This window comes from Podospora pseudocomata, assembly GCF_035222375.1.
Source record: "Podospora pseudocomata strain CBS 415.72m chromosome 2 map unlocalized CBS415.72m_2, whole genome shotgun sequence".
Classification (NCBI taxonomy): domain Eukaryota; kingdom Fungi; phylum Ascomycota; class Sordariomycetes; order Sordariales; family Podosporaceae; genus Podospora; species Podospora pseudocomata.
The window spans coordinates 488,789-515,276 of NW_026946365.1; the positions used below are offsets into that span (position 1 = coordinate 488,789).

The 26,488-nt window shown below is 52.1% G+C and overlaps 8 protein-coding genes across 8 annotated transcripts; 4 read left to right on the forward strand and 4 right to left on the reverse strand.

Annotated features, from left to right (window-relative positions):
* Window positions 1–4,747: 4,747 nt before the first annotated feature.
* On the forward strand, window positions 4,748–6,562 carry QC762_200580 (uncharacterized protein). The gene is made up of 2 exons (XM_062886948.1): window positions 4,748–5,205; window positions 5,259–6,562. Exons 1-2 carry the CDS (start codon window positions 5,020–5,022, stop codon window positions 6,282–6,284), a joined length of 1,212 nt encoding a protein of 403 aa, XP_062746707.1. The 5' UTR covers window positions 4,748–5,019; the 3' UTR covers window positions 6,285–6,562.
* Window positions 6,411–8,160, reverse strand: QC762_200590 (uncharacterized protein). Its single transcript, XM_062886949.1, has 2 exons — window positions 7,341–8,160; window positions 6,411–7,280 (listed from the first exon to the last, which is right to left on the reverse strand). The coding sequence occupies exons 1-2, from the start codon at window positions 7,734–7,736 to the stop codon at window positions 6,819–6,821; spliced, it is 858 nt and encodes a 285-aa protein (XP_062746708.1). The 5' UTR covers window positions 7,737–8,160; the 3' UTR covers window positions 6,411–6,818.
* An 889-nt stretch (window positions 8,161–9,049) lies between these two features.
* Window positions 9,050–10,827, forward strand: BTS1 (geranylgeranyl pyrophosphate synthetase; the record flags this gene model as incomplete). The annotated part of the gene is made up of 2 exons (XM_062886950.1): window positions 9,050–9,078; window positions 9,239–10,827. 2 exons carry the CDS (start codon window positions 9,050–9,052, stop codon window positions 10,665–10,667), a joined length of 1,458 nt encoding a protein of 485 aa, XP_062746709.1. The 3' UTR covers window positions 10,668–10,827.
* Window positions 10,828–11,090: 263 nt separating this feature from the next.
* PEX29 (Peroxisome size and maintenance regulator) lies at window positions 11,091–12,728 on the reverse strand (the record flags this gene model as incomplete). Its single annotated transcript, XM_062883231.1, has 2 exons — window positions 11,091–12,482; window positions 12,550–12,728. 2 exons carry the CDS (start codon window positions 12,726–12,728, stop codon window positions 11,141–11,143), a joined length of 1,521 nt encoding a protein of 506 aa, XP_062746710.1. The 3' UTR covers window positions 11,091–11,140.
* Window positions 11,694–12,426, forward strand: QC762_0031130 (uncharacterized protein; the record flags this gene model as incomplete). The annotated part of the gene is made up of 2 exons (XM_062883232.1): window positions 11,694–11,719; window positions 11,891–12,426. The coding sequence occupies 2 exons, from the start codon at window positions 11,694–11,696 to the stop codon at window positions 12,102–12,104; spliced, it is 240 nt and encodes a 79-aa protein (XP_062746711.1). The 3' UTR covers window positions 12,105–12,426.
* Window positions 12,729–14,243: 1,515 nt separating the features above from the next.
* QC762_0031140 (uncharacterized protein) lies at window positions 14,244–14,718 on the reverse strand (the record flags this gene model as incomplete). The annotated part of the gene is made up of 2 exons (XM_062883233.1): window positions 14,682–14,718; window positions 14,244–14,411 (listed from the first exon to the last, which is right to left on the reverse strand). Exons 1-2 carry the CDS (start codon window positions 14,691–14,693, stop codon window positions 14,244–14,246), a joined length of 180 nt encoding a protein of 59 aa, XP_062746712.1. The 5' UTR covers window positions 14,694–14,718.
* Window positions 14,719–15,127: 409 nt separating this feature from the next.
* POM1 (serine/threonine protein kinase, CMGC, dual-specificity) lies at window positions 15,128–20,925 on the forward strand. Its single transcript, XM_062886951.1, has 3 exons — window positions 15,128–15,646; window positions 15,800–18,911; window positions 18,969–20,925. The coding sequence occupies exons 1-3, from the start codon at window positions 15,588–15,590 to the stop codon at window positions 20,133–20,135; spliced, it is 4,338 nt and encodes a 1,445-aa protein (XP_062746713.1). The 5' UTR covers window positions 15,128–15,587; the 3' UTR covers window positions 20,136–20,925.
* A 1,823-nt stretch (window positions 20,926–22,748) lies between these two features.
* On the reverse strand, window positions 22,749–25,910 carry QC762_200640 (uncharacterized protein). Its single transcript, XM_062886952.1, has 3 exons — window positions 25,176–25,910; window positions 24,822–25,115; window positions 22,749–24,768 (listed from the first exon to the last, which is right to left on the reverse strand). Exons 1-3 carry the CDS (start codon window positions 25,299–25,301, stop codon window positions 23,002–23,004), a joined length of 2,187 nt encoding a protein of 728 aa, XP_062746714.1. The 5' UTR covers window positions 25,302–25,910; the 3' UTR covers window positions 22,749–23,001.
* Window positions 25,911–26,488: the final 578 nt, after the last annotated feature.

A 26,488-nucleotide genomic window follows, 5' to 3' on the forward strand; every position in this document is an offset into this window, starting at 1 on the left:
TGTGGAAAATCCCACTGAAAACTCAGCCACCAATGACGCCTTCACCATAGGCTACAACCTCGAGTTTGGCACCATATTCAACAGCAACACCGCTGAGGAATATAGCGATCCAGAGCCACCTGAGAGCTCTGATTTCACTCATTACAGTCACAAATCCTCCAACCAGTGGCTCTTTGACACAGGGTCTACAGTGCACATCTGCAATAACAAAGCCCTCTTCACAGACCTACAGCTCTCTTCATCACTAGGAACCGTAGGTACAGGTGGTGGTCCTGTCAAGCCACAGGGCATAGGCACTGTGAGAGTTGGATTCCTCACCGGGTTCAAGGACGATGGCAAAGCAGTCTACAGTTCTGTCACTCTTCAAAAGACTCTCTACATTCCAGGCTTCCCACTAAATATAGTGAGTGGCTACAGGCTTTATGCCTCAGGGGGCATAATGATAAAAGAAAAGCTGTATACGGCCTCTCGGAAGCTATTAGCACTGCTAAACTTCCAGAAAAACGGCTTCTTCTTCACCACCAAAGGCGCAAACAGCGTCAAAACTGCCTCTCATCAACCACTAGTCTATGGGTCTACGTGGCACTGTTATACCACTGAGGACAGTAATGACAGTGAGGCTCGAGAAGCCCCTGAACTCCTGAACACCTCTGAAAACTCAGAACTTCTAGAGGGGGTATCAGAGCCATCGGTGGCTCCCACATCCACCACTGCGCTGAAGAAACCCTCTGAAGCGCTGATCCAGGCCGCCCAGCTCTGGCATGTCAGACTAGGGCATATCGGCCTAGACCTTCTGAGAAAAACTGCCTTGATTACCAAAGGCATGCCCAACTTCCAGATGATACGCCCTGAAGACTTGGCCTGCAGAAGCTGTGATGCAGCAAATATGCTGCGGAAACCTTCTAAGCGACCCATAACTGATCCACCACTGGCCCTAGGTCGGCTAGAGGGGGATATTTTGTTATCCGCCCTACGCCACTGAATAACAGACCTTATGGTCTTATTCTAGTGGATCGGAAGACCCGCTTCAGGATGATAAGGCTTCTGAAATCCAAAGATGAAGCTGCTACACAAGCTCGGTCCACTATAGAAGCATTATACAACACGTATAAGCGGTACCCAGCCCAGTTTCACTATGACGGAGGCAAGGAAATGAGAGCCTTGCTGCCTTACCTCGCTGAAAAGGCATTACCTTCAGCGAATCAAGCCCCCTACGCTCACCACCAAAACGGCCTAGCAGAACGGTCAATACGGGTGGTCTTGGACCGCCTCAGAGCTACTCTCATAGCCTCTGAGCTTCCTCCAACTCTCTGGTGCTATATTATAGGCCCTATCGTAGAGTTGATTAACCGCACTGCGAATTCCACTCGGGAGCTCACCCCTTACCAGCTCTTCCTTGACGAACTGGTGCCCTCTCAAGCACCACACGTCCCTGACCTTCAACACTACAGAGCTATTGGCACTGAAGTCACAGTGCTCATACCCCCTGAGAAGCGTCCTACGGGGCAGAAGCTGCTACCCAGAGGCACCAAAGGACGGCTACTAGCAGTCCTAGGGCACCAAACCTACCTAGTGTGGCTCGGCCAACGACAGGTAGTTCAAACTCCCTTCGTCAAATTCTACGAGGACTTCAGGTCTCACCTACAAGGCCCTCGGAGTCCTACAAGCACCTTGCAGCTCCCTGAAGCTGAGGAGGCTGAAGAGCTCACAGCACCTTCCACAGAGGAAGAATTATCCTCTGTACCTACAGCACCTTCCAGGTCTACCAGCATTGAAATCCACCTACCACAAGCTTCCAAAAGCAAAAAGAAGAATATCAAGCAGTGGATGACGACGATGCTATGGATACCACTGAATTGGTAACTTACTTAGCTACCAATGCTGCTGCTGCAGTGGCTACCACCAACCACACTTCAGAGCCCAATACCTTCAAGCAAGCTCTAAAGCACCCACTGAAGGAGCATTGGCTAAAGGCCACCTTCAATGAGCTACAACAGCTACTAGCCACCAAGACCTTTTACTTCGTCAAGCGCTCTAGGGCATTTAAACGCCCTATCACCAGCCGCTGGGTTTTCAAGGAAAAGAAGGACTCCCAGGGCCGAACTACTAAGTTCAAAGCTCGGCTAGTGGTGAGAGGCTTCCAACAAGTCCCTGGAACTGATTTCTCAGAAACCTTTTGCCACCACTGCAGCACCACCTACCTGGAGGGTAATACTGGCTATTGCAGCCGTTGAGGACCTTGAAGTCGAACAAATCGATTTTATAGGAGCCTTTTTGAATTCAGGCATAGATTTCGATATATATATTGAAATCCCAGAAGGCCTATACGAATTCAGCATCAGCAGTGAAGCTGCCATAACACTGCTAAAACAACACGGTTGGGATCCTCTGAAGATCAAGTTGTACTGCTGAAGAAGTCTCTATACGGCTTGAAGCAAGCTCCCTATCTCTGGCAACAGCAGGTAGCCGGTCTAGCCAAAAGCTTAGGTTTCCGACCTCTGACCTCTGATTCGGCCATCTACCACAATGCAAAGGATGGCATCTTCATCGTCAGCCACGTAGATGACTGTCTCCTAGTTGGGCCTTCTATTCAGAAGATCCAAGCTTTGAAGCAAGGCCTAGCCAAAGCCTACGATATTGAAGATCTAGGCCCAGCCAAATTCTTCCTAGGTGTTCAAATTGAACGAGACAGGACCAACCGCCAGCTGTGGCTTCACCAAAGAGCCTATATTACAGAGGCTATTCAACACTTCGGCCTCAGCACCCATGGGCCCGCAATACCGCTCTCTCCAGGACTCACTGGTACTGAAACACCATCACAACCACTGAGCAAGGCAGACCAGAAGCTATATCAACGCCTTATAGGCACTGCAACTTACGCCATGACTCAAACCAGAGTTGATATAGCGCATTCCATTCAGTGGCTCTCACGGCACCTACAGCAGCCAACAGTAGCCCACTTGAAGGCAGCCAAGAAGCTCCTCAGCTACCTATACAGCACTGCCGAATACGCCATTACCTATGGTACCTCAAGGAACACACAGCCCATAGGGTACACTGATAGTGATTTTGCAGGCTGCAAGACCACTGCCCGCTCAACGTACGGCTACGTATTCCTCATCAGTGGAGGCCCAGTAAGCTGGAAATCCAAGCGAGCCTCAACAGTGGCTTACAGCACCCTCGAGGCTGAATATACTGCACTCATAGAAGGTAACCGAGAGGCATTGTGGCTACGAGGCTTGTTCAGTGAGATACAGCGCCCACTCCAGATACCTACTCCCCTGAAATCAGACAACCAAGGTGCTATAGAGACTGCTTACAACCCCAAGCACCACAGCCGAACTAAGCACACCCTCTTGAAATTCCAAGGCGTAAGAGAGAGTGTTTCAGCAGGCAACATCACTATATCCTTTGTCTCTACAGAGGATATGGCTGCTGATGGGCTAACAAAGGCTCTAACTGTCACGGCAGGGCAGACCACTGCGCCAAACCTGTTGTGATTGCTATCAAAAGCTACAAGTGAGCCAAGCTTCCTGGCTTGGCTCGCTCCAGTGGTATATATATGGTGACGCCGCCACAGCCGTCACATCATCCCCCCGACGAGAGCCCCGCGAGCTGCTGCTCCAGCGAGGCCTTCGAGTGCCATTTATCATCGAGAAGAGGGCATATATATGGTAACTGAAAGTCCTACCACTCCATATACCCGAGCGCGGTCTTCCCGGCAGCAAGCTCCAGAGTACATGCAAAGCGGGCTCAGACTTTCCAAGAGCGTGGCTCGAACCCACGCTCCCGTGCAAGCTTGGCTCAAATGTCACGGCAGGGCAGACCACTGCGCCAAACCTGTTGTGATTGCTATCAAAAGCTACAAGTGAGCCAAGCTTCCTGGCTTGGCTCGCTCCAGTGGTATATATATGGTGACGCCGCCACAGCCGTCACACTAACAGCTCCTAAGTTCCAGCGCTTCCTACAGCTGCTGAACTACTCTAAGCCCTACAGTTTAAAGCTGTAGAGGGGGCTCAGTGGCACCTATAAAGCCACAGAGGGGGTGTTAATGTGTGGCACATAATAGGTGCCAGGTAAGACTCAGGTGTTGAGGTACTGGGAAGGTCTAACTTCTTCCTACAAACCTACCCGGGAGACATCAAAGGAAGGTTTGTCAGCTGTCGAAGGATATCGAAGTCCATAGAACATTAGCTATACCATCCATAGCTTAGTTGTCCCACAGAATACCTTGCTACTCTATGGGGCCCAGTGCCCCACAGAGCCTGCTGGAAGGCCAGCACACTTATATAAAGTAGACCTCTCCTCTCCTCTCAATCCTGTATATAGAATAAGCATAAGCAAGAATATAAGCCAATGACATACATGCACTAAAAGCCTCTGTATTAGACTACGTACAAGCACTCAAAGCCTCTGTACTGTGGCGTCTTGCCCACTGTGATAACAGTGGTCTTGCTTCCTTCAGCACTGCTGTCGTATCCCCTTTTTCTCCAGCTTCCGCTACGCACTGCTACAAGCGCATAGTTCGCTGTAGCTCCCCTGTAGGTACTGTATTACAGACCTATAGGGCAACGCAGCAAACAACATTTATCGGAGGTTTTGATTACAATTGAGTTTGACTTGGGGTGGTTTTGATGTGTAAGTCCAAATCTAGCTAGGTCCGAGACATGTGGCCCAAGCGTCGGCGTCTGTAACCGAGCTGCCCATAATGGTAACCTGGCCTTATGTAAGCATGCATTTCGATCACATCTACGACTACCTGCTCTTGTCGATGATCACCTGGCAGTCTCACTCACACGTCTGATGACACTGGTTCCAAGTTTTTTTTTTGAATCTCATAAAACAAAATCTCACACAATATCATCGGACTTCTCACTCGCTCAAATCCAACGGTGGAAGCCAATGTTCTAAATTGCTCCTTAGCCGCTCGCATCTGGCATTCGCAGCGATCTTGGCTTACGGCATCACAAGCCTACAGCACTACGTACAAACAGCGCTACAGAGCGAAATTCCAACATCATGAAATTCATCATCGCCGCGCCCGCGACTCTGGCGCTGGTCTACCGCGCCTACAGCAAGAACAGCCTCACTCCGTTAGGTATCTTCGCCGCAGCCCTCACCGCCATCGCTCACGCAGTCCACCCCTGGAACCTCCCCTTCGTTCTACTAGTCGTCTTCTTCCTGGCAGGAACAAGAGCCACTCACGTATGTTTCACCCCCTCCCCATCTCCCTACCTCATCACTGATCTTCCTCACAGGTAAAAGAAAACATCAAAGCAACCCTCACCCTCAAAGCAACCGGCTCCTCCCCCTCGGGCGGCGGCGAAGGGCCCCGTACCCACGTCCAGGTCTTCGCCAACTCATTAACCGCTACCATCCTCACCCTCCTTCACGCGTATCAACTCCACGCAAGGAAACAAGCCCTTTTGTCCAACCCCTCCTCCCCGGACAACGGCACCCTCTGCTTCTCATGGAAAGGCGACCTCCTAGTCATCGGCATAATCGCAAACTACGCCTGCGTGGCAGCCGACACGTTCTCCTCCGAACTCGGGATCCTGTCAAAGTCCTCTCCAAGGCTGATCACAAGCTGGAATCTGAAAAAAGTGCCCCGGGGCACAAACGGGGGTGTCACCCTTGTAGGGTTGGGAGCGGGGTTGTTGGGAAGTATAATCATCGTCACCACTTCTGTCTTGTTCCTGCCGTTTTGCACCGCCGATTCAAAGACCTTACCCGGTGGAGGGCAGCCCTGGGATGTCAAGGAACGGCAAGCTCTTATTTTAGGGTTGACGGTCTCGGGTGTGCTGGGCAGTGTGATGGATTCTGTTCTTGGAGGCCTGTTCCAGAGGAGCGTCAAAGATGTTCGGAGCGGGAAGATTGTCGAGGGGGAGGGGGGGAAGAAGGTGTTGGTTGCTAGTCCGGTTGTTATCCCTGGTCATCATCACAAACCTGGGCAGGAGGAGGATGCGGGAGCGGAGATCAAGGCTAAGCTTCTTCGTGGCGAGGGGAAGGATGCGGTTGAGGAGACTGCGGGGTCTTCTGCCGTGGAGGAGGGGGATCACGTTGTGGATTTGAAGAAGAGGTATGACCCGAAGAATAAGCAGCGGAAGTCGAGTTTTGGGGATGAGAGGCCTTCTCGGGAGGTGGTTACTGGGTGGGACTTGCTTGATAATAACGATGTGAACTTTTTGATGGCGTTTGGGATGAGCTTTGCGGCGATGGCAGTGGCGGGGTGGTATTGGGGCGTTTCGCTTTGGACGATTGTCCCGGGAGGAGTCGCGGTTTAGTTCTTGATAGTCAAGACTTTGTGTTGGTTTGGAGTTCCAGCGGATAGCGATGATATAATGGCTGGTTGGTGGGGGAGGAATCTGATATACGTATGTTTTAATGATGATCAAGACCCAGGTCTTTGTGGGCTCCAAATATTGTCTTTATATGTCAAGGCTGACTGATTCCATCTGCCGCAACACAGATATTGTGTAAATTAGGAAGCCTGGCACATATTTGCCGTAGGCCATGTTTTGGTATATAATGGTATCTAAAACTCCTGGACTCCACGCCTCTTTCTATAACCCCTGAAAAATCTTTCTGCCTGTCGACCCCTTGACAGGTTGTAATCCACAGTCTTTTCCGCTCTTCAAATGCGTGCAGTGGTAAGTAACTGTGAGCTAGGACTGCGCAGGAAATGAATCCCGGCATCGACCTAGCGAAATAAGAGAAGCAAACTCAGACAAGGAAAAAACATGCAAACACCCACAACAGCCATAATGCTCTCCTAACAAAACAGAAAAAAAGGGAGAGAACAAGAACAACACCTCCGCTCAGCTCAGAATACCCCCAAATGGTTTATACGTATCCAGATCTTTCAACAACTCGTCCACTACCCCTGGTAGATACCGGTCAAGGTGCTGCTTCTTGGCATCCACACTCAGCGTGTTCCCACTTTCACTCTTTGACCTTTGCCTGCCACCGCTAGCAAGCAGTTTGGACTTTCCTGGGCTACCTGGGATTAACTCTGGCCCCGCAATCACACTCGTTCTGTCTGGTTTGGGGATATTTGGTGTTTCTGGCGTCAGGTAAAAGTACAAGAATTCCGTGAGGCGGAACTTGACCTCTCTGCCGGTCTCACGGGACTTGAACAGGGAGGTTACGGTAAGTAGACCGTCAAGGGCTTCGAATACTCGAATATTTTGGGGCATGTCGAGAAGGGCAACGACAAGGGTGATTATTGTGGCGCATTGGATGGCAGGGGAGTTGATGGGTTCGAGAAGATCGAGGAGAAGCTGAAGATGAGGATACATGTTAGAACTGGCGGGGAAGCTGGAATTGCGGGCGTATCTTACGTTCATATGTACGCTGCGCTGAAAAAGCACCCTGCTTGGCGGGTGCAAAAGCAAGACGCCCTGGATGAGATCCAGCGCGTTGACTATCAACATGTCGTACGATCCATCTCCTCCTCGCACAACGAGCCAGTCGAGTGTGGTGAGAAGACGCTGCGCAACGTTCCATTCGAATCCCTCCTGGAGCTTGAAGAATTCTCGAAAAGCTGGATCAGGCGAGAGGTCTGCGAGCATTCGGCGCGGTGGTTGTTGTTGGTTTTCTCCTTGTTTCTTGGGGCTACATTGGCCGGCAAGGCAGATCTGAGCAAGAAGGCCTTCGACCTGCCTTAGCCCCTTTTTGATTTTGGAACCATCGAAGGACGAGAGATTATCGAAAGCGAGAGAGAGTAATGATTCCATCTTGTACTGCTAATACTGGACTGTTGCGCTCGCGTGCTTCGTCGATTTGTTGCCTCGAGTATTGAGATTTCACAATGCGCATTCGCCACGTATAGTCGATAGTATGAGAGAAGTGCCACGGTTGGCGAGCGACACTCCTGAATCTGTATTGCTTGCGCACGAACTGCTCGAATGGTTGGTTTTCCTAGAGGTTGAACGCAGTATCGCGACAGGCGGTATAAGTGGGCGCGGTGATGGTAACGGGCCGGTTGTATACAGTCGAAGTAAGAACGCAAGCGGGTATCGACGGGAAAGGGAGAGAGGACGGTACGCAGAGAGTCTTCGGACGCAAAAGAGTGCCAGACTGACTCGAGATGCTCTGTCGCGCCGGTTGGACTTGAGCTTGGTCCAAACTGGCGGGATATCGAGTCCACTGTCGAACAATCAAGCATTGGGTGCCACAGCAACCGGCTGACAAGATAAGGATCTAGCTGCTCACCTGCCGAACAGGGATCACTCAACCTCAAACTGGGGAAGCGGGGCCGTGCGTTTTGTTTCAATGCTTGTGGAACCTCTTGAGCAACATTCCATCCAACACTGCATCAGACTTCTAGAACCAGACCCAAAGCATTCAAGTCCAGGGCATGGCACAAGAGTCCAAGGACGCATGGAAAAGGGACGGTATGCAACTTTGAAACCAGATCCGCAAGGGAGGGAGTTTGTCTCCTTTTTTATACCGCTTCCTCTGTTGGGCTTGCTGCTTTTGCCCCCCCTTCACAATGTCTATTTCTTTTTATTTTGACAGATACTCTAGAAGCTCAGTAGCGATCCCTTGATCAGAAATCTTGGATCTCTTCCATTCACTCTCAGTGCTTTGACGGCCAGCTCAGCTCATAAAAGTCTCCCGCTCCCACATCTCACCAACCAATGTCTATGGCTTAGCTTTGGCCAAAGAACCAACCAACCGTCTGTTCCCTACCTCCAAAGGCTTTGTTGCAGTGGTAAATATTTATTACCACAAAGCACAGCCTTCGGCGTGTAGCTATCTATACCTGTCAGAGGAGCCGCTATTTCGCATCCAAAACGCCTGGAGGAGTGCTTGGGTTGACACAGAGACAGCAGCCCACGGACTCTGTACGAGTTCGGCATTTCGACGAAAGTCTATTCAATCCAATTAAATTCCTAATTTGTCTCAATTCTACCCGGTGAGCTTGCCGACAATTTCGTTCTTTTCTTGTCTATGATTCGGGATCTTCAACGAGCACATGCAAATTTACCCCACCATCATCTATCCCACCTCACGACCCAGTAGTGCTGTCGCTGTCACCCAAGACATGGTGGAGAGAAAGGCCCGATTGCAGCAGTGAATCATTTCATCTGTTTTACCTCCTCTGGTGATTTACAGATTTGCACGGGTTCCTTGCCATCATGTCTGCAGGAACTGGGCTGATGGCTGTGTCCTGACATTGATAGTGGGGTAAACAGGAGAGCTGGAGCTAACCGTCAACTTGGCGATTAAATAGAGCTACACTGGAGCTCACAGATCGCATGTCGTCACCAACATCGAGTGCCGCCCACGATCCGAGATCGCGCCCCACCACGGTACCTTCCAAATCCCGATCGTTGGAAGCCTCGAGGACGCGGAGGCTGCTTTTTAAAAGCCCGCGCCGCAAGCATCAGGCAACCATGGACAGTTCTTCTCCTCTTCATCCCTCCTCGTTCAACAATCCCGCAGCTGCCCCTCATCTCCAGGCTCCTACACAGATACCCTTCCTGCAGTCACCTGCTGTCATCCCTCCTCGGACTACATCGTCAAACTTCGCTGCCTCGACAGTCCCACCAGCTTCAACAAAACCAAATTCTAAAACCATCCTAGAGAGCAGTTGGTTATCAGGCTCCGCTGCAAACCCTAGTCAGACAACACCTGGCCATACCCGCCATCAAAGTCGCAAACCTTCTGTTACTTCCAGTTCCTCGTTTCCCTCAAACGCAATGGCTCAACAACAACCGCCAGACCCCTCCCGTTTCGCAACCGAGGATTTCTTCCTCAACACCAAGAGGCTATGGACAGAGCAGAAGGACAAGGTCCTCACAGCCCCATATGATTACCTCAACGGCCACCCAGGCAAAGACTTTAGATCCGCCCTCGTCAACGCCTTTGACGCCTTTCTCGAAGTGCCAAAAGAGTCCAAAGAAACCATCACCAAGGTGGTTTCGATGCTTCACACAGCCTCCCTCCTGGTCGACGATGTAGAAGATAACTCTCTCCTCCGCCGCGGTCTCCCGGTGGCGCACACCATCTACGGTATTCCCCAAACAATCAACTCGTCCAACTACATCTACTTTGTTGCCCTCCAAGAGCTCCAGAAGCTCAAGAACCCAAAAGTAGTCAACATCTTTGCCGAAGAGCTCCTGAACCTCCACCGCGGCCAGGGAATGGACCTCTACTGGCGCGACACCCTCACCTGCCCCACCGAAGACGAGTACCTCGAGATGGTGGGCAACAAAACGGGTGGGTTATTCAGGCTGGGCATCAAGCTGATGCAAGCTGAATCCCGCAGCCTGACGGATTGCATCCCCCTTGTCAATGTTATTGGGTTGATCTTCCAGATCGCGGATGATTACCAGAATCTCTGGAGCAAGGAGTACACCGCCAACAAGGGCATGTGCGAGGACCTGACGGAAGGAAAGTTTTCGTTTCCGGTCATCCACAGCATCAGGAGCAATCCGTCTAATTCCCAGCTGCTGAATATCTTGAGGCAAAAGACTACGAATGAGGAGGTGAAGAGGTATGCGGTTTCGTATATGCAGAGCACGGGGAGCTTTGAGTATACGAAGAAGGTGGTGCACACGCTGATTGAGAGGGCGAGGAGAATGGCAGATGAGCTGGATGAGGGGAAGGGGAGGGCGGTGTTGGTGCATAAGATTTTGGATAGGGTTGTTATTGATTAATCGCAAGGGTTATCTTTTGAGCAGGATCTTTCTCTATTGTGGCGCGAGGAGTTGAGCGATGGGTTCTTTCTTTGAGAGCCAATACCTATGATACCTATGATGACGTGGACAGAATAACCGGTATTGCAACTCAGGAAGGTGTAATAATCTTCAACTTGCACCTTTTAATATGGGGAATATGTTTAGGAGAATATGGTTAGGGGAATATGTTTAGGGGAATATGTTTCAGGAAATCTTTACCTAGCAGCGCATAAAGTTATGAGGCGTGTTGCGCGTTAGGGTTTCATATTTTTTCTTCCTTGGTGTTCTCTATTTCTTTGTCCACCACGTGGGCAGCAACACCAATTTCCAGCCACGCGGTAAACCTCAAGTTGCAACCAAAGCAGTGTAACCAGTTTCACAAACGGAAAGAAGCATGATCATAACTCATCCCATTCATAACCTATCCTCTACCATTCTGTAGTTCTGTTAACCTAGCCAGTAACATTCTTCCTCCTCACCATCCTCACCCACCTCCTTCTCCTCCACTCCCCCCTCCGTCCCATCCCCTCCTCCCCCTCCTCCCAACTCAACCCCCCATTCTGCCTCATCGGGGTAGCCTGATTACCGCTCCTCACCGGCTCCTCCTCACTTTCCTCCCCAATCGTCCCCATCCCCCCACCACCACCAGCAGACTTTCCCGAAGAAGAGGCGATATCATAAACCCACCTCTCCCCCTCCGTCTCAATCTCCACACCCGTAATAATCCTCTCCTCTACCCACTCCCTGCTCCACAGATCAAGCCCCCACTTCTTCTCTGACCACTCCCACCCTTCTGGCGGCTGGACATCCTCAAAGAATCTCGTTCCCTGCGGTCGCTGCCCAGAGATGCGCTGGGCTGATAAAGGGTCGTATGGCGAGGGGGAAAAAACCCATGGTTCCCACTCCCCTCCGGGGTAATGACTCAACCGTTGAAGTTCAAAGATTTCCACCTCGCGGGTTTCAGGGGCGGAGTCGAGGATTATCTCCTTCGATAGCAAAGCTGGGATGTCAACAGTGGGGATTTTAACCGGGTGAGGGTCGGTCGGGGAAGAGAGCGTGGGATTGTGGTGAAGGTACTGCTCCGTGGCTTGAGCGACAAGCCTGTTGATTGTTGGGTGAGCAGACAATATGGCACCCCAGCCCCCCACAAGCATGAGGTAGCGCCAGGGGATGAGGTGGGCTGATATGAGCATTATTACCAGAGCGGCGAATAGCCCGACGAAAATAGCGGATGAGAGCGCCTCGTCGGAGAAGTTGGTTACGGGGACGATTAGAGTCACGACTTTGTCGTGGACGACGGAGAAATCCTCCATGACGTTTTGGAGGTCACCCATGTTGCGGAAGAAGTCCTTGGACAGCTCTTTGGTGGGCTGGAAGTTGCGAGCTGGTGCTAAAGGAGGGCCACGGGGGGAATAGCCTAGGTTTCGGACTTGGTGGTCGGGGTCGGAGGATGTTGACGGGGCAGGGTGACGGGCGATGAAGGAGGGGACGAAGATGAAGAAGACGGCTATCGCGAGGGGAAGTGCGAAGAGGAGGTAGGGGTCGAGGCAGACGAAGGTGTAGACTGCGAGGAGGGAGAGGGTGTGGGTTGGTTTGCGCCATGAAAGCACTTTCAGAGCTCGAGACTGGAATTTGAAAACCACACCAATGCGAGCGTTGAAGCGGCGGAAGTTGTTGGACATCAAAGGGATAGAGAATCCGGGTCGTTCGGCAAAGGCTGGAGGGTCGTCACCTCCCATGATGGAGGGTGTTTGTGTGTGACCATCTTCTGCTGGTATCACTTGTGATAGAAGTCTGTATGAGAAGTGGTTAGCATACCAGGGCTCGAAATTAGAAGAGTGGAGAAACACAAAAGACCTACTTTTCTAGTAGTTTGTCTTGTATACTTGCAGCCCGAAATATACCATTCTTCAAGCTTTTTACTTTCCTCGCCGAGCGAGATTGATGATCTTGTGGTTGTGATGGTTGGCTTTCATCACCTTCTGGCATGACGGATTCATCGGCGGCAGTCAATAACTGTTCTTCCAATTCATCCACCATCGTGATAATAAGTCAAGGGAGATCGTAATGTTTATCGATGATTATGCGCTGAAGACCGGAGTGTTGATGATTCTGTCTCACTATTCTGTTCTTGAATGCATGTGAATCTCATGCATCACTCATGAGAGTCCCACAACCGGTTCGATGGTCAAGTCTGGATGAGAGCCGGTCCCAGGAGTCGAACTGCGCGATACGCAGGAGTCTCGATGAAAGAATGGGTTCAACGGTTGACGGGTGCTCGGTAGATGAGGCTGTTACAATTGTTGAAGGGGATATGCCGATAAGATTCAGGTGGTGGCTGCAAGACTGAGGTTGCGTGTCTGGTGTCGTCACTGGTGAACCTCTCAAGCCCGGGCCACACAACGTCACATGCCACAAAACTAGGCCAAGACAAGCGCTACGTTTAGGTGCTGCAAAGTACAGCAGAAAGGACATTTGTACATAAATAATCAGCATCTTTGTTACATTTCACGGAACGCCATATCGCACCATTCGGCCAACTTGCGTGGAATAAGAGTGTACGACCAAAACATACGATTCCCAAAACCACGCGCTGAAGCACGCCCGTTCGTACCGGAGCGCCGGGTTCGGTGGCTACATCCGGGGCCGTCACTCCGCTAAAAGGTACGGAATTCGGCAGGCCATCTGCAGGGTCCCGCGAATCCTGCTTTTCCCCGCCGTGTCCGATGGCTTCTCTAAGAATGAGGAGCCTCACCATTGTTTGATGTTACATCAAGAACGTTGACAGGAGATGAGCCACGACATTTACTGATGATACTACGGCGTAGTATAGCGCGCCTGGCACGCGTGGTTCGCGTGGCCGAAATGTTCTCGAAAATCGAAATGAACTGGGAAATGCATCAATACTACTCCATACCACCGGTTGGTTCTGCATCCAAAAACAGTCAACAACCGAACATTATTATCTCCCCAGCCAGTTTCGATGAGACACGATCGGAAATTAGGGATATAACTCGCCCTTCTATCTGAAGAGCCAATGGCCATGACGGCTCGGGGCATTTCCGGGTCGATAGTCGAGATGCCCTTCAAGATGAAATCCATTGTCGCATAATAACGAGCCGGGATGAGGGGCCGGGTTGCTGAGGTCGATTCCTAAACCATCTTAATGCCCTCTGTTAAGCAAACAACAAACAACAGCCAGGTAATCGACAACAAGCAAGGTCGTGCTGGTTGCTGTGTTGTTGATAGGCACGATGCGCCGATGGATCCATTCAGGCACATGTACAGATAGATCTAGGTATGTAGGGACACCGCTTCTTCGCAACACGATACCTTGAAGAGGGGTTTGCAGCAGCGCGGTGCACAGGTGGCAGGCTGGGAAGCTCTCGATGCCGGAAGGTGAGTGGTGCCAAGCAAGGACCGCAGAAGCCGAGCGGAATCCGCTGGCAGCAAAGACTGTGCTCGTCATTCCCGTTTCGAAGACAGCCAAGCAGAGTTTGCTGGCTTGGTGGTTTTTTTGGCGGTCCCCTCCTCACCGTCGACGAGTCGACGCCACTAACAGCTAGCATCTGGAGTGTTGCCGTGCCTTGAATGGGACAATACTGGCATTGTGCTGCAAGGGCAGCCTTCCTCCTGCATGTTGCTCCCGTAGCGCCGTGCTAGAGGGCCGACAGTTTCGAGTTTGTTTTTGTTTCCTTTGCCCGATGCCTCTTTTGCATTGCTCTGCGACTCCGGAAATCTCCAAAAAAGATTCAGTCTCCTATTATGGCCCCACATGCCCCTGGACGCACGTACCATGCTGAGCCGGGCGGTTCGTTTGCAACTGACAAAGTTAGGAGGAGCTGTCGTAATTCATATCCAATCAATCGAGTGACAGATATATGAGGAGCTGACATGCCCTGTGGTTGTTGTAATTCTATCATGGTTTGAGGCAGAAGAAGAGAAGAGCTGCAGAGAGAGGCAGAAAGAGACAGAAATATAAGGGTTTCTTACCGTAAACTTCATGTGGTGGGACGGGGGCCAACGTCGGTGCAGGTGACGGGAGATGTGTTTGCACGATCCAGCCAGCCTCAGAGCAACCGATCGATGGCCCTGCTCGGAGTGATCGAGAGAAGGAGTAGGTTGTCATTGTCCTCGATGAATGAAGTGAAGCCGTCTCCACGTGTTCCGAGGGCTCTGCAAAAGGTTCCAGAACATGTCGTGCTTCCTTTGACGTTGATGATATCGAGGTGCACCCTGCATACCGTTCCCTCGCCTCTTGCACTCCACATGCCGTTCAGCTGTTGCCCAGTGAAAAAAGCGTGCTGCTTGTCACGACCGCTGAAAGTTGCAGGACACCCCAGTGGGACCCACCAAGCCCAAGCCCAAGCCCACTGCCCGCTGCCACCTGCCACCAAAAACAGCCTGCAAAACAACTGTCTCTCTCGCCAGTGGTGTGTCCCAGACCAGAGAGTGTGGAGGCCAAGAGACCAGCAGCGTCCCTGCACCGCACCACAACTTGACCCTCACCTCTTCTTCCATCGTTCACTTCACGACGTACGCTCCCAGTGCGCGAGAAGCCACCCCCATTGTATTCTCGACACGCTCGATCCCACACTCTGCGCGCCCCCGGAATGAGGTAGCCTTTCGATTGTTCTCAGCTCCCTGACCGGACTGAGCCTTGGACAACGACGCTCCTAACCACTGGCGTTGATCCTTTGGGGGTTCGAATTCAATCTACGCTGCTGAAGCGTGAATTGCAGCCATCGCCTACAGACTGACGCCGGGACATTGGCCTCTCCCGAGCCCACCAGCCTCTGCCACATCATCATCCTCTTCAAGCACGACCCCCATTGATTTAGAGACTCTTGGCCGCTGCTGCGACGGAAAAAAACGAGTGGCGCGTTCTCGGCCGACCCTATGAATAGAGACCATCGCGCTCCGGCTGGGCCCAGACGGGAGAACCAGTCGCCCACCAGGTTGTGCTCCCCCTTTTGAACTGGCTGTGTCTTGAATTCGCTGCCTCGTTGGCGTCGAAATATTCACCGGCACCTGCAAAAACTTTTGCGGCACATGGGACCGTTGCCTCATGCAGCATTGTGCTAACCCTTGCTATTGTTTTGTTATTCTAGGAGACCGCTGAACCTGAACCCCCCCAGTCCCACCAAGATCGGCTCCATCAGACGGCCCACCGTCGACGCTCCAATGCTCAGTGCCTCCTCTTCCAACAACCACTCCCTCTTCTCTTTCGGGGCTGGGAATGGCGCGTCCAATAACGTGACCGACATCGCCAACGCATCCTTCGAGTTTCTGCCGTCGGTCAGCTTCGACGACCTCCAGAGCAGCCTCGAGTCTGCCTCGACCGACTTCAAACTCACGCAATTTCCTTCACCGACTGGGCAGGGAACAATTTTGGGCGATCGAAGTGCGGGCAACAACCGCAACATGGTCGAGCGCCCCGACATGACACGGCCAAGCGCCGCTGCCCATGCCTTGCCTCAGCAGCCTGCCATCACACGTTCACGAACAGGCTCAATTCTACGAAGACCTAGCACGTCAAGCAGGCCGCCTCAACCTAGCACTGCTTCTACGCCATCTGGTAACCCAGGCGTGCCCAATGCTCCCACTGCTCCGGCTGCCATGCGTGCGCGCCGACAAAGTCATTATCCCCCAGTCTCCAACCCCAATCCCGCCAAGCCGCCACGGAAGTCAACTGGAGATGTTCAGCTGGGAGAGGCTCAGGTCAAAGAGGTTCAAACCCGAAAGCGGAGACCTAGTGCGGTGTCTTTATCAGACAGGCCCCTCCTCGAGGCTTCGAGAGCGTCGGTTGATGTTGCACCTCGATCTACGGTAGTGGAGAGCATGCGGCACCTGACAAGCTCGAGGGCATCCAAGGCAAGGTCTGTGCAGCCATTGCCCAGATCCAACCAGGATATGCTCACACCAGACACCACGCTCAAACCCGAACATACTCACATAGCTATGGCAATGCCTCGCTCCCCCAACAGAGTTGCCGCCAAGGGTTCTACTCCAAGCTCAGCGAAGCGGATATCTGTCATGCCAGGAACTCATCATGCCAGTCACGCCACTGGACTGGGTGCACGAACTATCAGCCCTACCGATACAAGACGAATGAAACGCCTATCTACGATGCACCACGTTCAACAGGGCCCTGTTGCTGGCGCTTCCCCCGCGCTGCCTCATCCACCACCTATTTCGGCCGACGGTCGCGCCTCGTCTCGATCCCCTTCTATGCTGCCTCGAAAGATCTCGACCCCTTCGTCTTCACGAACCACGCCCGACCACACCAGAAAGTCATACAGCTCAGGTCTGTCCGTCAACTCAAGCACCAGTCTCAACACGGTGCGGACGTCCACTGGCTCCATGCAGCAGCGAGCCATGCAAGGTGCAAATAGTTCGCGATTGCCTGCCCCCAAGGCGCTCAATCTTCACAATTCGGCGAGCTTTGATAGCAGCGAGGAAGTGCCACCGGTGCCCGCGATTCCAAAGGCGTACGAGTCTCCAAAGGAGGCGCATCTCGAAACTGCTTCGTTTCTGGAGAAGAGGAGGTCCAACCTGGCCTATGATGCCAGCAGCATCCGTAGCAATTCGACAGCGAGTATATCGGGCGCGCAGACGAGTGATTCAGCACCTGCCAAGCTTCAACGTAAGCCAAGTAACAGGAAGACAGTACACACCTCGAAGCTGGATCTCGAGAAGAATCCTGCGGCAGCTCAGTCAAAGAAGAGCTTGCAACCGCTGCGGTTGCCGCCCATCACCCTTGGTCCCCTCAGCACCCCAACCGCGGCCAAGATTGCTGCTCTTCAAACTCATGGTGACAGAAATCTCTCCCCGCCCCCATCAAGGCAGATCCCAAAAACGCCGACGACTCCCATGACGGCATCGAAGGGCACATTTTTTGGAAGAATACGGCCCGAAGACAGGGCCGATATACAGCATCTCAGGAGCAGCGCGTCGGTGCAGAGGCTCCATCGTGAAAGTCCTGCCACTACGGCAGAGCCACCGACCAGCTCTACTGAGTCCTTTGCCGGTGTGAAGAATGGAACCGCCAGATCAGGGCCGTCGCCTTTCTTGAGCCAGTCGGTGCCGAAAGGAGGGAACTTCGAGACTACTTTGTTCAAAAGGTCAAAAACTGGCGGGGATTTCACCCAGCCTTTGGATGCAGCAGCAGACGTGCCAGTTCAACACAACAAGCCCTCGGGGCCCCGAGCGCAAAAGTCTGTCGCGACACGGCCTGCAGGTGGAAAATCCCCGCCACCGCGTCCCAGTCCGGAGGAGCCGCCCACTCCTTCTTCCATGAGCTCTCTGAGGCGCAAATTGAGCTTGTCCTGGAAGAGAAGCGCCTCCAAAGCCAGCGGAAGCCAAGGACATCACGGAGATCAAAACGCCGTCAAGCATGATTCAATGCCACCGCCGAGGATTCCTGTCTCGGCAACTCTGAACAACCTTCCCACCGGCAAGCCTCCAAGTCCCACTCCGTCCACGAAATCCAATGGCAATGGGACATATCTGGAGTCACGAAGACGGAAGAGCTCGGCCTCCAGCTTGAATGCGGTGCTTTCCGGGGAACGAAATCGCGGTGATACCGGTACAGCAGCTAAGAAGGATTCGACCCTGGGAACAGTGAACGAGCGTGCCACGGTTCCCCACAACTCGTCTGTGGTGCAAAGGATACTGAAACCTAAGGGCTCTACGGCAACTCTTCGACACCACGACGTTTGGAATTCGGAACTCGACAAGGACGATTTGATTGCAGAAGACGAGATGAGGAAGCTTGGTTCACGGCGTAAGGATACTGAGCTGGCAGCCAGAACTTTGGATGCTCTCCGCAAACGTGCCTCGGCCAAGGAGCGCGTCAGCCCTCAAGAAGCCATCAGAATTGCAGTTCTCAATATCTACGAACGGGGAGAGATTGTGGACTATAAGGACATCTACTTTTGCGGCACACAAAACGCGGCAAAGGTTGTGGGTGATGTTCAGTCGGAGAGTCCCAATTTCGGCTACGACGATGAGCGCGGTGACTACAGCATCGTACCCGGTGACCATCTTGCGTATCGCTATGAAATCATAGACGTGCTCGGAAAAGGAAGTTTCGGTCAGGTGGTACGGTGTATCGACCATAAGACTGGCGTTCTCGTGGCCGTCAAAATCATCCGCAACAAGAAAAGGTTCCATCAGCAAGCCCTGGTTGAGGTCAATATTTTGCAGAAACTCCGCGAATGGGTGAGTGCCTTTCCTGGGGATACGTGCCTGGCGCCCGAGCTCTAACATGACTTGCAGGATCCCAAAAACAAACACAGCATGGTCAACTTTACGCACAGCTTTTACTTCCGAGGACATCTTTGCATCTCTACCGAACTATTGGACATGAACCTCTACGAATTCATCAAATCGAACGCTTTCCGGGGTTTCTCACTGAAGCTGATCCGCAGATTTACCAAGCAGATGCTGAGCTCACTCAACCTACTAAAACAGCACAAGGTTATCCACTGCGACTTGAAGCCCGAAAATATTCTCCTGCGCCACCCTCTTCACTCGGAGATCAAGGTTATTGATTTCGGTTCGAGTTGTTTTGAAACGGAAAAGGTGTACACGTACATTCAGTCCCGGTTCTACCGTTCCCCCGAAGTTATCCTTGGTATGCAGTACGGTCTGCCCATCGACATGTGGTCTCTGGGTTGCATTCTCGCCGAGCTCTATACGGGTGTGCCAATTTTCCCTGGCGAGAACGAGCAGGAGCAGCTGGCCTGTATTATGGAAGTGTTTGGCCCACCGGAAAAGCATCTCATTGAGAAGTCGACACGTAAGAAGTTGTTTTTCGACAGCATGGGCAAACCTCGCCTCACCGTCTCCTCAAAGGGCCGTCGCAGACGCCCATCCTCAAAAACACTACAACAAGTGCTCAAGTGCGACGATGAAGCATTTTTGGACTTTATCGCACGCTGCCTCCGCTGGGATCCCGACCGCCGCATGAAGCCTGAAGAGGCGATTCGTCACGAGTTCATCACTGGCCAGAAGACATCTGTCCCCATCAGAATGCGCGAAGGGTCCCCCAGCAAGCGTACCAATAGCATCTCGGCCCCCAGACCCCTTCCCGAGCCTCCAGCAGCCGTGAGGGCCGCTACTATGCGAGCGCGGGAGGCTTCCGGTCCCAACAACGGGTTGGTCGGTACGAAAACCGGAAGCATGCCAACAGCCACGGCCCGTAGGACCTCCAACATGAGCACCGCATCTAGCATGAATGGCAGTATCTCCAGTGTGAAGCGTACGAGTAACGGAACCACAACGACTTATACCAACGGCAATGGCACCATCGGCCCCAGCAGTTTACCTAGAGCATCTCTGCGCAGCGTGAGTGGTGGGGTTGGGCCTGTGGGCCTGTCCAACAACTCCAAAACAGACCTTGCCGCAGCAGGTGCAAACGCAGCCATGAGTCGCCGCGCATAGGAGGGACGGGCCTAGGAGGAGCGGACCGCACGAAGATCGAGGGTACAGCAGCGCTCTCGCAAGACTCAATAACGATGTCAAATACGCAACCTTGGAAACAGGCCAAGCACTTTATTCCTTTCGTATGGCGGTATCGGTTATCAAAAACATGGGTAGACTACTGGTCTTGGAGACGACTTGGGGTAAGGTTGGGATGGTAACGACGGACGGGATTCAAAAGTTGTGGTGTTCAGACATGATGGTAGTTGCAAGTGTTTTTTGGCCTCTCTGGACACTTTCCCAGCGGCATGATTATGCGGGAGTGGCCGCAGAGAAAGTGATGATACCAAATGTTTATCCTTTATTTATTCTGTCTCTCTTTTGTTCATTTTGCATGGCATTGCGCGCGCGGTTGTGGGTTGATGTTGCGCAGACTACTTACTACATTTTTTTTTGGTTGGGTTGGGGAAGGGTTTGTGATGAATGAAATGGCGATTAGTTGATAAGGTGGGCGTGTGTGTGTGTGTGTGTGTGTGTAGATGGATGATGGATAGGGAAGATGAGAGAGCTTAGAAGAAGAGAGTGCATGGAGAGAAGTAAAAGTCAGAGATACAAAAACCTGTCTTGGGGTCACTAAACCAACGAGTTCCGTTCCTTGATATTATCAGTGCTGAGATGGGGAGAGAATGGGGGTTTGAAGAGAGGTTACATTACACTATGATACATATGGCATGGCGTGGATGGATGGCAAGGCGTTGTTAGGCTAGGCTAGGGTGGGTTATCGAAGTACAATATACATTGTCGATGGGGGGATTCGTGATCCGTTGCTTTGTGCGTGGTTGTGGGTAGTCTGGTGTAGACATACTTGCCCTTTTTATTTCAAGCATACGCAGTCTCGTCGTACCATGTTGGACAACAACATTTTGGGTACAGTCTATGTCTTTTGCGAGGCAACACGCACGACGTCAAAGATGTCAGCTGTTGGATTCCATCCTACTATTAATCACCCGACTCACTGTCTTACAACGTTACAGAAAACACACTTGGTCACGATGATGATGCTTCGACCACTTTACTTCTCCCCCTCGATCCCCATACTCACCCAGCCTGTTGGAAACGTATCACCTTTTGAGGGCAACAAAATCACCCAGGGCGCAAAAGGCTTAATCAAGTAAGCAAATAACGGCTGATTCGCAGGATTTTGAATCTGAGGAAGAGAAAGTCGCTTCCCCCTTGCTGCTTGCAACAGACATAACCTCCTCGGGTTTATGGGCATTGGTGGTCGAGAAACCAAAAGTATGGATAGATATAAATAAGGTTATCTGTGAAATGGAAGAAAAAAAAAAGAAAAAAAAGCAAAGCTCACCGGCCAACCCGCAGGGTGACCAGTTACGAAAGCCGTTCCGGGGTCAAACGGCTTTGCTTCGGAGGGCACTCGAACTGGGGCTGTCCGAATCCCCATGGGGGGGATATGAGTGGGCGCCAGCCAGCCAGCCCACTTGACCATTTGGCCAGTCGGATAGTGGGCTGCTGTTGGAAGGTAGGTGTGGGAGGTGGTATATGTACTATGGGAAGGAGCGGGTGGGAAGAGCTAATGAGAAGATGCAATGGGAAAGAGCAAGCCGGAGTTAAGAATCGGGCAGGTGTGGGAAACGATGATAGAGAAAGGGACGGCGGGATCACGAAAATCCAGGTCAACTTGGAAGATAAGCTCGCCCGTGCTAGTCGGAATGGAGGACTGGAATCCAGCGTCAGCTCTGGCTGGGGCCGGTGGACTGGGCGACCCAGAAGAGCGGCAGAATGGGCAACGTAACGCGCGATGCTGGCGGTTAGGAGACTTAAGAGGCTGCCTTGCTGTCATCCATTTGGTCAGTTCAGTTGATGAAATGTTGTCGCTCCCCTATCTTGGAGCACATTCTTGTCCTTTGCTATGCCCAACATTTGGGCTGGCACTTCTTCGTCTCGTGTGTTCTTGGAACCAGACATCCCCCTTGAGGCTGATAATGAGTTGGTTGATGACATCGCCAAAGTGAAACCCAACAGCGGTGGAACTGAGAAGGCTGTGAACCAAAACCATGTGTTGCCTTGATCATGCGCTATTGTTGAGGCAGCCCACAATATTTAGTAAGCTGATCTTGACCAAAAATCCCGAGTCCCCTTTCATTGACTCCTCATCATTGTTGCTCTCGTCCTGACTCGGCCTTCCTTTTTGTTATTCATATGGGAACTCTTAAACAGGCTATGAACATCGGGTAAGGAAGTGGATGCGGCGGCTGTTGAGCCAGGGACGGCAAAAGCCGACAAGAAAGCACAGCAGCTGAATAGAGGTTTTCGTCATGGCCATCAATTTTGCGCCTTAGCCATGCCACAGAAGAAATACAGCATGTAGACCTTCAGCTCTTTTTGAGCGGGTTGCGGAGGATGTCATGGCCAATGCAGAGAGTGCCTGTCTCATGACTGAAGTATGGAATTGGGAAGGCCGCTTGGTCATGAGAGCGTTGTTGCGAGTTTGGAGCCGCTCTTCCACACGAGTGCTTCAGCTGATTGGGAGGGCCATGTAAAAGTATGTCTAGCAAGATGAGATCGTCTTTGGAAGAAAGTAAAAAGGTACATAACGGTATATCTGTGAAGAGCGTCGTGAGTAATCAACAAATCACCGAATCGTGAAAACATGGTACCGCGAACACCAGCGGAGGCGACTACACCCCAAGTTGTTCAAATAACAATATATACAGTACAGAACAACCAGCAGAAAACTCCCAACCATGCGCCAGAAACACCACCCCATGCCATGCCCACCCAGAAATAGTACATCCAGCAACAAAAGCTCCCCAACCCAACCCATCCTATCCATGTCCCATCCAACCCCAAACTCCCGAAAAAGTCTCTACCAATTCTTAAATAGTGAAGGCCCATACGGCACGTTGAAATCGCAATGGTACAAATCCACACTCCACTGCACCGCCAACAGACATGCCTCATCCCACTCGTATCCCGTCCTGAGCGAGTCCTGAAAGATCTTCTTCACCCTTGGGTGTAAGATCAGTTTCCCGATGAAGGGCATCACCCCTTCACCAGGCCAGTCGGGATACACCGACACCGAGTTCAGCGCCGGGAACTTGTCAAGCCAGTCCAAAAACGGCTGCCCGTTGAACCTTTGGCCGTACTGGAAGGCGAAGCCGGCGTAGTTGAAGAAGTAAAGCCCAAGGTGCTCTATCTTCTCCGACTCCATCCAAACAAACGCCTCCGCCGGCACAACGATGCTCTCGAGCCCCACGACTGGGCACCAGAGGTGGCGCTGGCGAACCGCCCACCTCTGCTCGACCGCGAGCTCGAGCACCCGCAAGCTTCCTTCGCGCGCGGCCGGCACCGCAAGCAAGCGCCCCAGAAGTCCCACATCGATCGCACAGCGCGACCGGAACAGCTCCAAGTTCGGCAACTTTGGGAGCTTGCCTTCGTCAAACTCCAAACCCATCTCCTGGGAGTGGAGAGGGTGTCTCGCCTCAGCCCCGTCCATGACGGTGAATAGGTAATTGTGGGCAATTACCGGGTTCATCGTCATGATCTCGATCTTTTCCATGCTCTCCGTCATGGGGGGAAAGATGCGAGGCAGGAGAATGGTCCCCTGGGTGTGGGCTTCGATGTCCATTGCCGGACCGAACGAAGCGTGCTTGAGCTGTCGCCAGCCCTGGGGAGTGGGTTGACCGGGCGTCCACTCGAGCTGGAAGCCGTTCAAGCAGAACGCTTCCAGATTCGGCGTGGACGCCACGATCTCTGGCATTCGGAGCACGTGCTCCTCGGTGCTGGTGCCGGCCATGTCAATGTCGACCCATAGGCTCCGGAGCTTTGGCATTCTCACGGCCTCGATCGCCCGCTCAGGCATGCTGCCAGTTTGGACAAGGTCTAGAACCTCAAGCGTGTCCTTTGACAAATCAAGAAGTTGGACCAACAATGAGACTGGGGCCTGGTAGCCGTCCAGTGAAAGTTGGGCCAATCCAAGCTTTTGACTAGGACTGGGAGCTGGGTCCAACTCCTGGATGGTGTTGCAGCGGTGCGGGGCCGCAGTTTTGATGATGAGGCATTGAAGGTTGGGAAGGCCAAAGAGAAGCATGTAAAGACGCTTGGCAGAGAGCCCAAAGCCTGATACTTCGTCTATGGTCAAGCTCTTCACTCCCTGGTGCCCCCTCAACCATGTGGCAAAAACACGGTTGCCAGGATTGCGCGGCTGGGCAAGACGAACTTCTTCCCAGAGCAACGTATCGTGCTTAATGATACGGTTCCATTTTTTGCTGACTCTGAGGGAGCGGATGACGTCGGAGGTGTCCAGGTGAGAGAAGATCTGACGAAGGAGTTCGAGTGGCAGTTTGGCTGCAGGGTCGCGAAGAGAGTCTTGGAGCTTCAGGCTGTGAGCCATGCGCATGAGAATCTGGTCGTATTCGTCATGGGCGTCATTGCGGTACTTTTCGGAGGTATTGTTCAGGCCGGCCTGAACAAGTTTCTTCATGAAAATATATAGGCGGGCGGTGGTGAGCCCAGCATCCTTCTCGAGGGTTGCGAGTGTTCTCGCAATTTTAGGATTGACTCTCTTGGCTTTCTTTCCCTCTTTTTCGAGCTTAAGGATGAGCCGGATGGTCTTTGCGACGCGGCAATAGCCCTTTGACAGTTGTTAGTGATTTTTCCTGCAACTGGTCGACAAAAGAGACTTACAGCAGCAGAGATTGGGCGAAGGCGAATTATTCCGAGACCGGTCGTGATGGCAGAAACATAATGACCCTCAGTCTCCAAGGATTCGGTGAGGAGATCTATTGCCTCGAGATGTTTGGGCGATGAACAAGAAGGCCAAGCAAAACCGCAAGAACAAGGACTATTCGCAACATCGTATATTGCGTCGAGATCCTTACTCCGGACGCCATTGACGAATTGCTTCAGGTGGCAAGACTTGTCTTTGCCATGCCGGACTTGCTTTGTGTTGCCCTTGTTGCAGCTACAAAAATCAATGGCCTGTTGATTGTTAGAAGGGAGTCTTGAATGAGATACCGATCTTGTGCGAAGTGAACCTACCGTGAGGATATCACCGATGGCTTCCTTGATCTCTTTCTTGGAGATAGAGGCACGCGCCTTGTTCAAGTGGTTCTCGATAGTCTGTTCGGACTGAGTCGTGCCGGAGGAACCAGAAGTCTCGGCCATCGTGAAGAAGGACGTCTGTGGAGCTGTGATGTTGGGAAAGAAAGTAGATTCCGAGAAAGAAAGCAAATTCCGAGAGAAAAAATCAGGCAGTGTATATATGGCCGGTCGAAATGTGGCAGCTGACCTCGACTTCAAACGAAGGATTTGGTGAGAAGGAGCGATAAGACCAAGAAAAGATTCTTCGCAAGATTTCAAGAAGGCTAGCGGCTGATAACCCCTATCTCACAAGAGCACGCCTCTTTCGAACTTGGGCCGTCGTTATTCGAATTGCTGAAGCCTTCCTTAGAGGTTTGGAGGTGAAGAAGATAGAAAAAACCGTCTTTTGTGCCCTGATATTCGTGGTGAGAGGAGGTGACGAAATCGGAGTTGTGACAGCGAGTTGAGTCTTCTCAGCCCATGACCAATGACAATATCAGTTGTTGTTTACTTGGTGAGCCAAGGGTCGTCCAAAGTTATGCAAACAGGTTGTCGTTCCTTTCTTCAGGGCTCAATGCCTAGGCTAACACGTCATATTGTGGCTTTCGTCTGATGTTCAACAAGCAGAGTTTTCATTCACAACAATAAAAACAAGGAATCGTTATCGTGGCCACAGGTCGTTCTTTCCTTTGGCAGCGACTTACACTGATAGATACCACTTTACGCGCTTGAGACGCGTCTCCGATAGCCGATAGCCGATAAGTCTATATCGGGTCTTGTATGTAGTACCCCGATAGATCAATATCTTGCCCGATACTCTCATATCGGCCGAGCTCCCTCAACCCTTGCCCACAGACCGTGGAAGCTCATCCTCCTCCTATCATCAACCCTGCCGTTGATCCCTAACTCTACTTGACGTCACTCTCAGCCCTACCCCTATCTATCTCCATCTCCATCTCCGACCCGGCTCCGAAAATCACTGCCGAGCAAATCCGGAGCCGTAAGCCGGTTACACACCTCCGTGCCGTCTCCGCCGTGTAACCCCCAACCCACATGGCCATCTCCACTCTTCGTTGACTTCAACATTCCCAAACGGCCGGTGACCTCCGAGTTCAAAACGGCTCCGCCACAGTATCACAGCTCTCAGCACCGGCACCCAGACTTGGTTCCCCACTCATTCAGAATACGAGACTCAATGAATATATCCAACGGCGTGAAAATACTACTCTACCTTACCCATCGTCTTGTTAACAGTCCAGAAGAGGATAGTC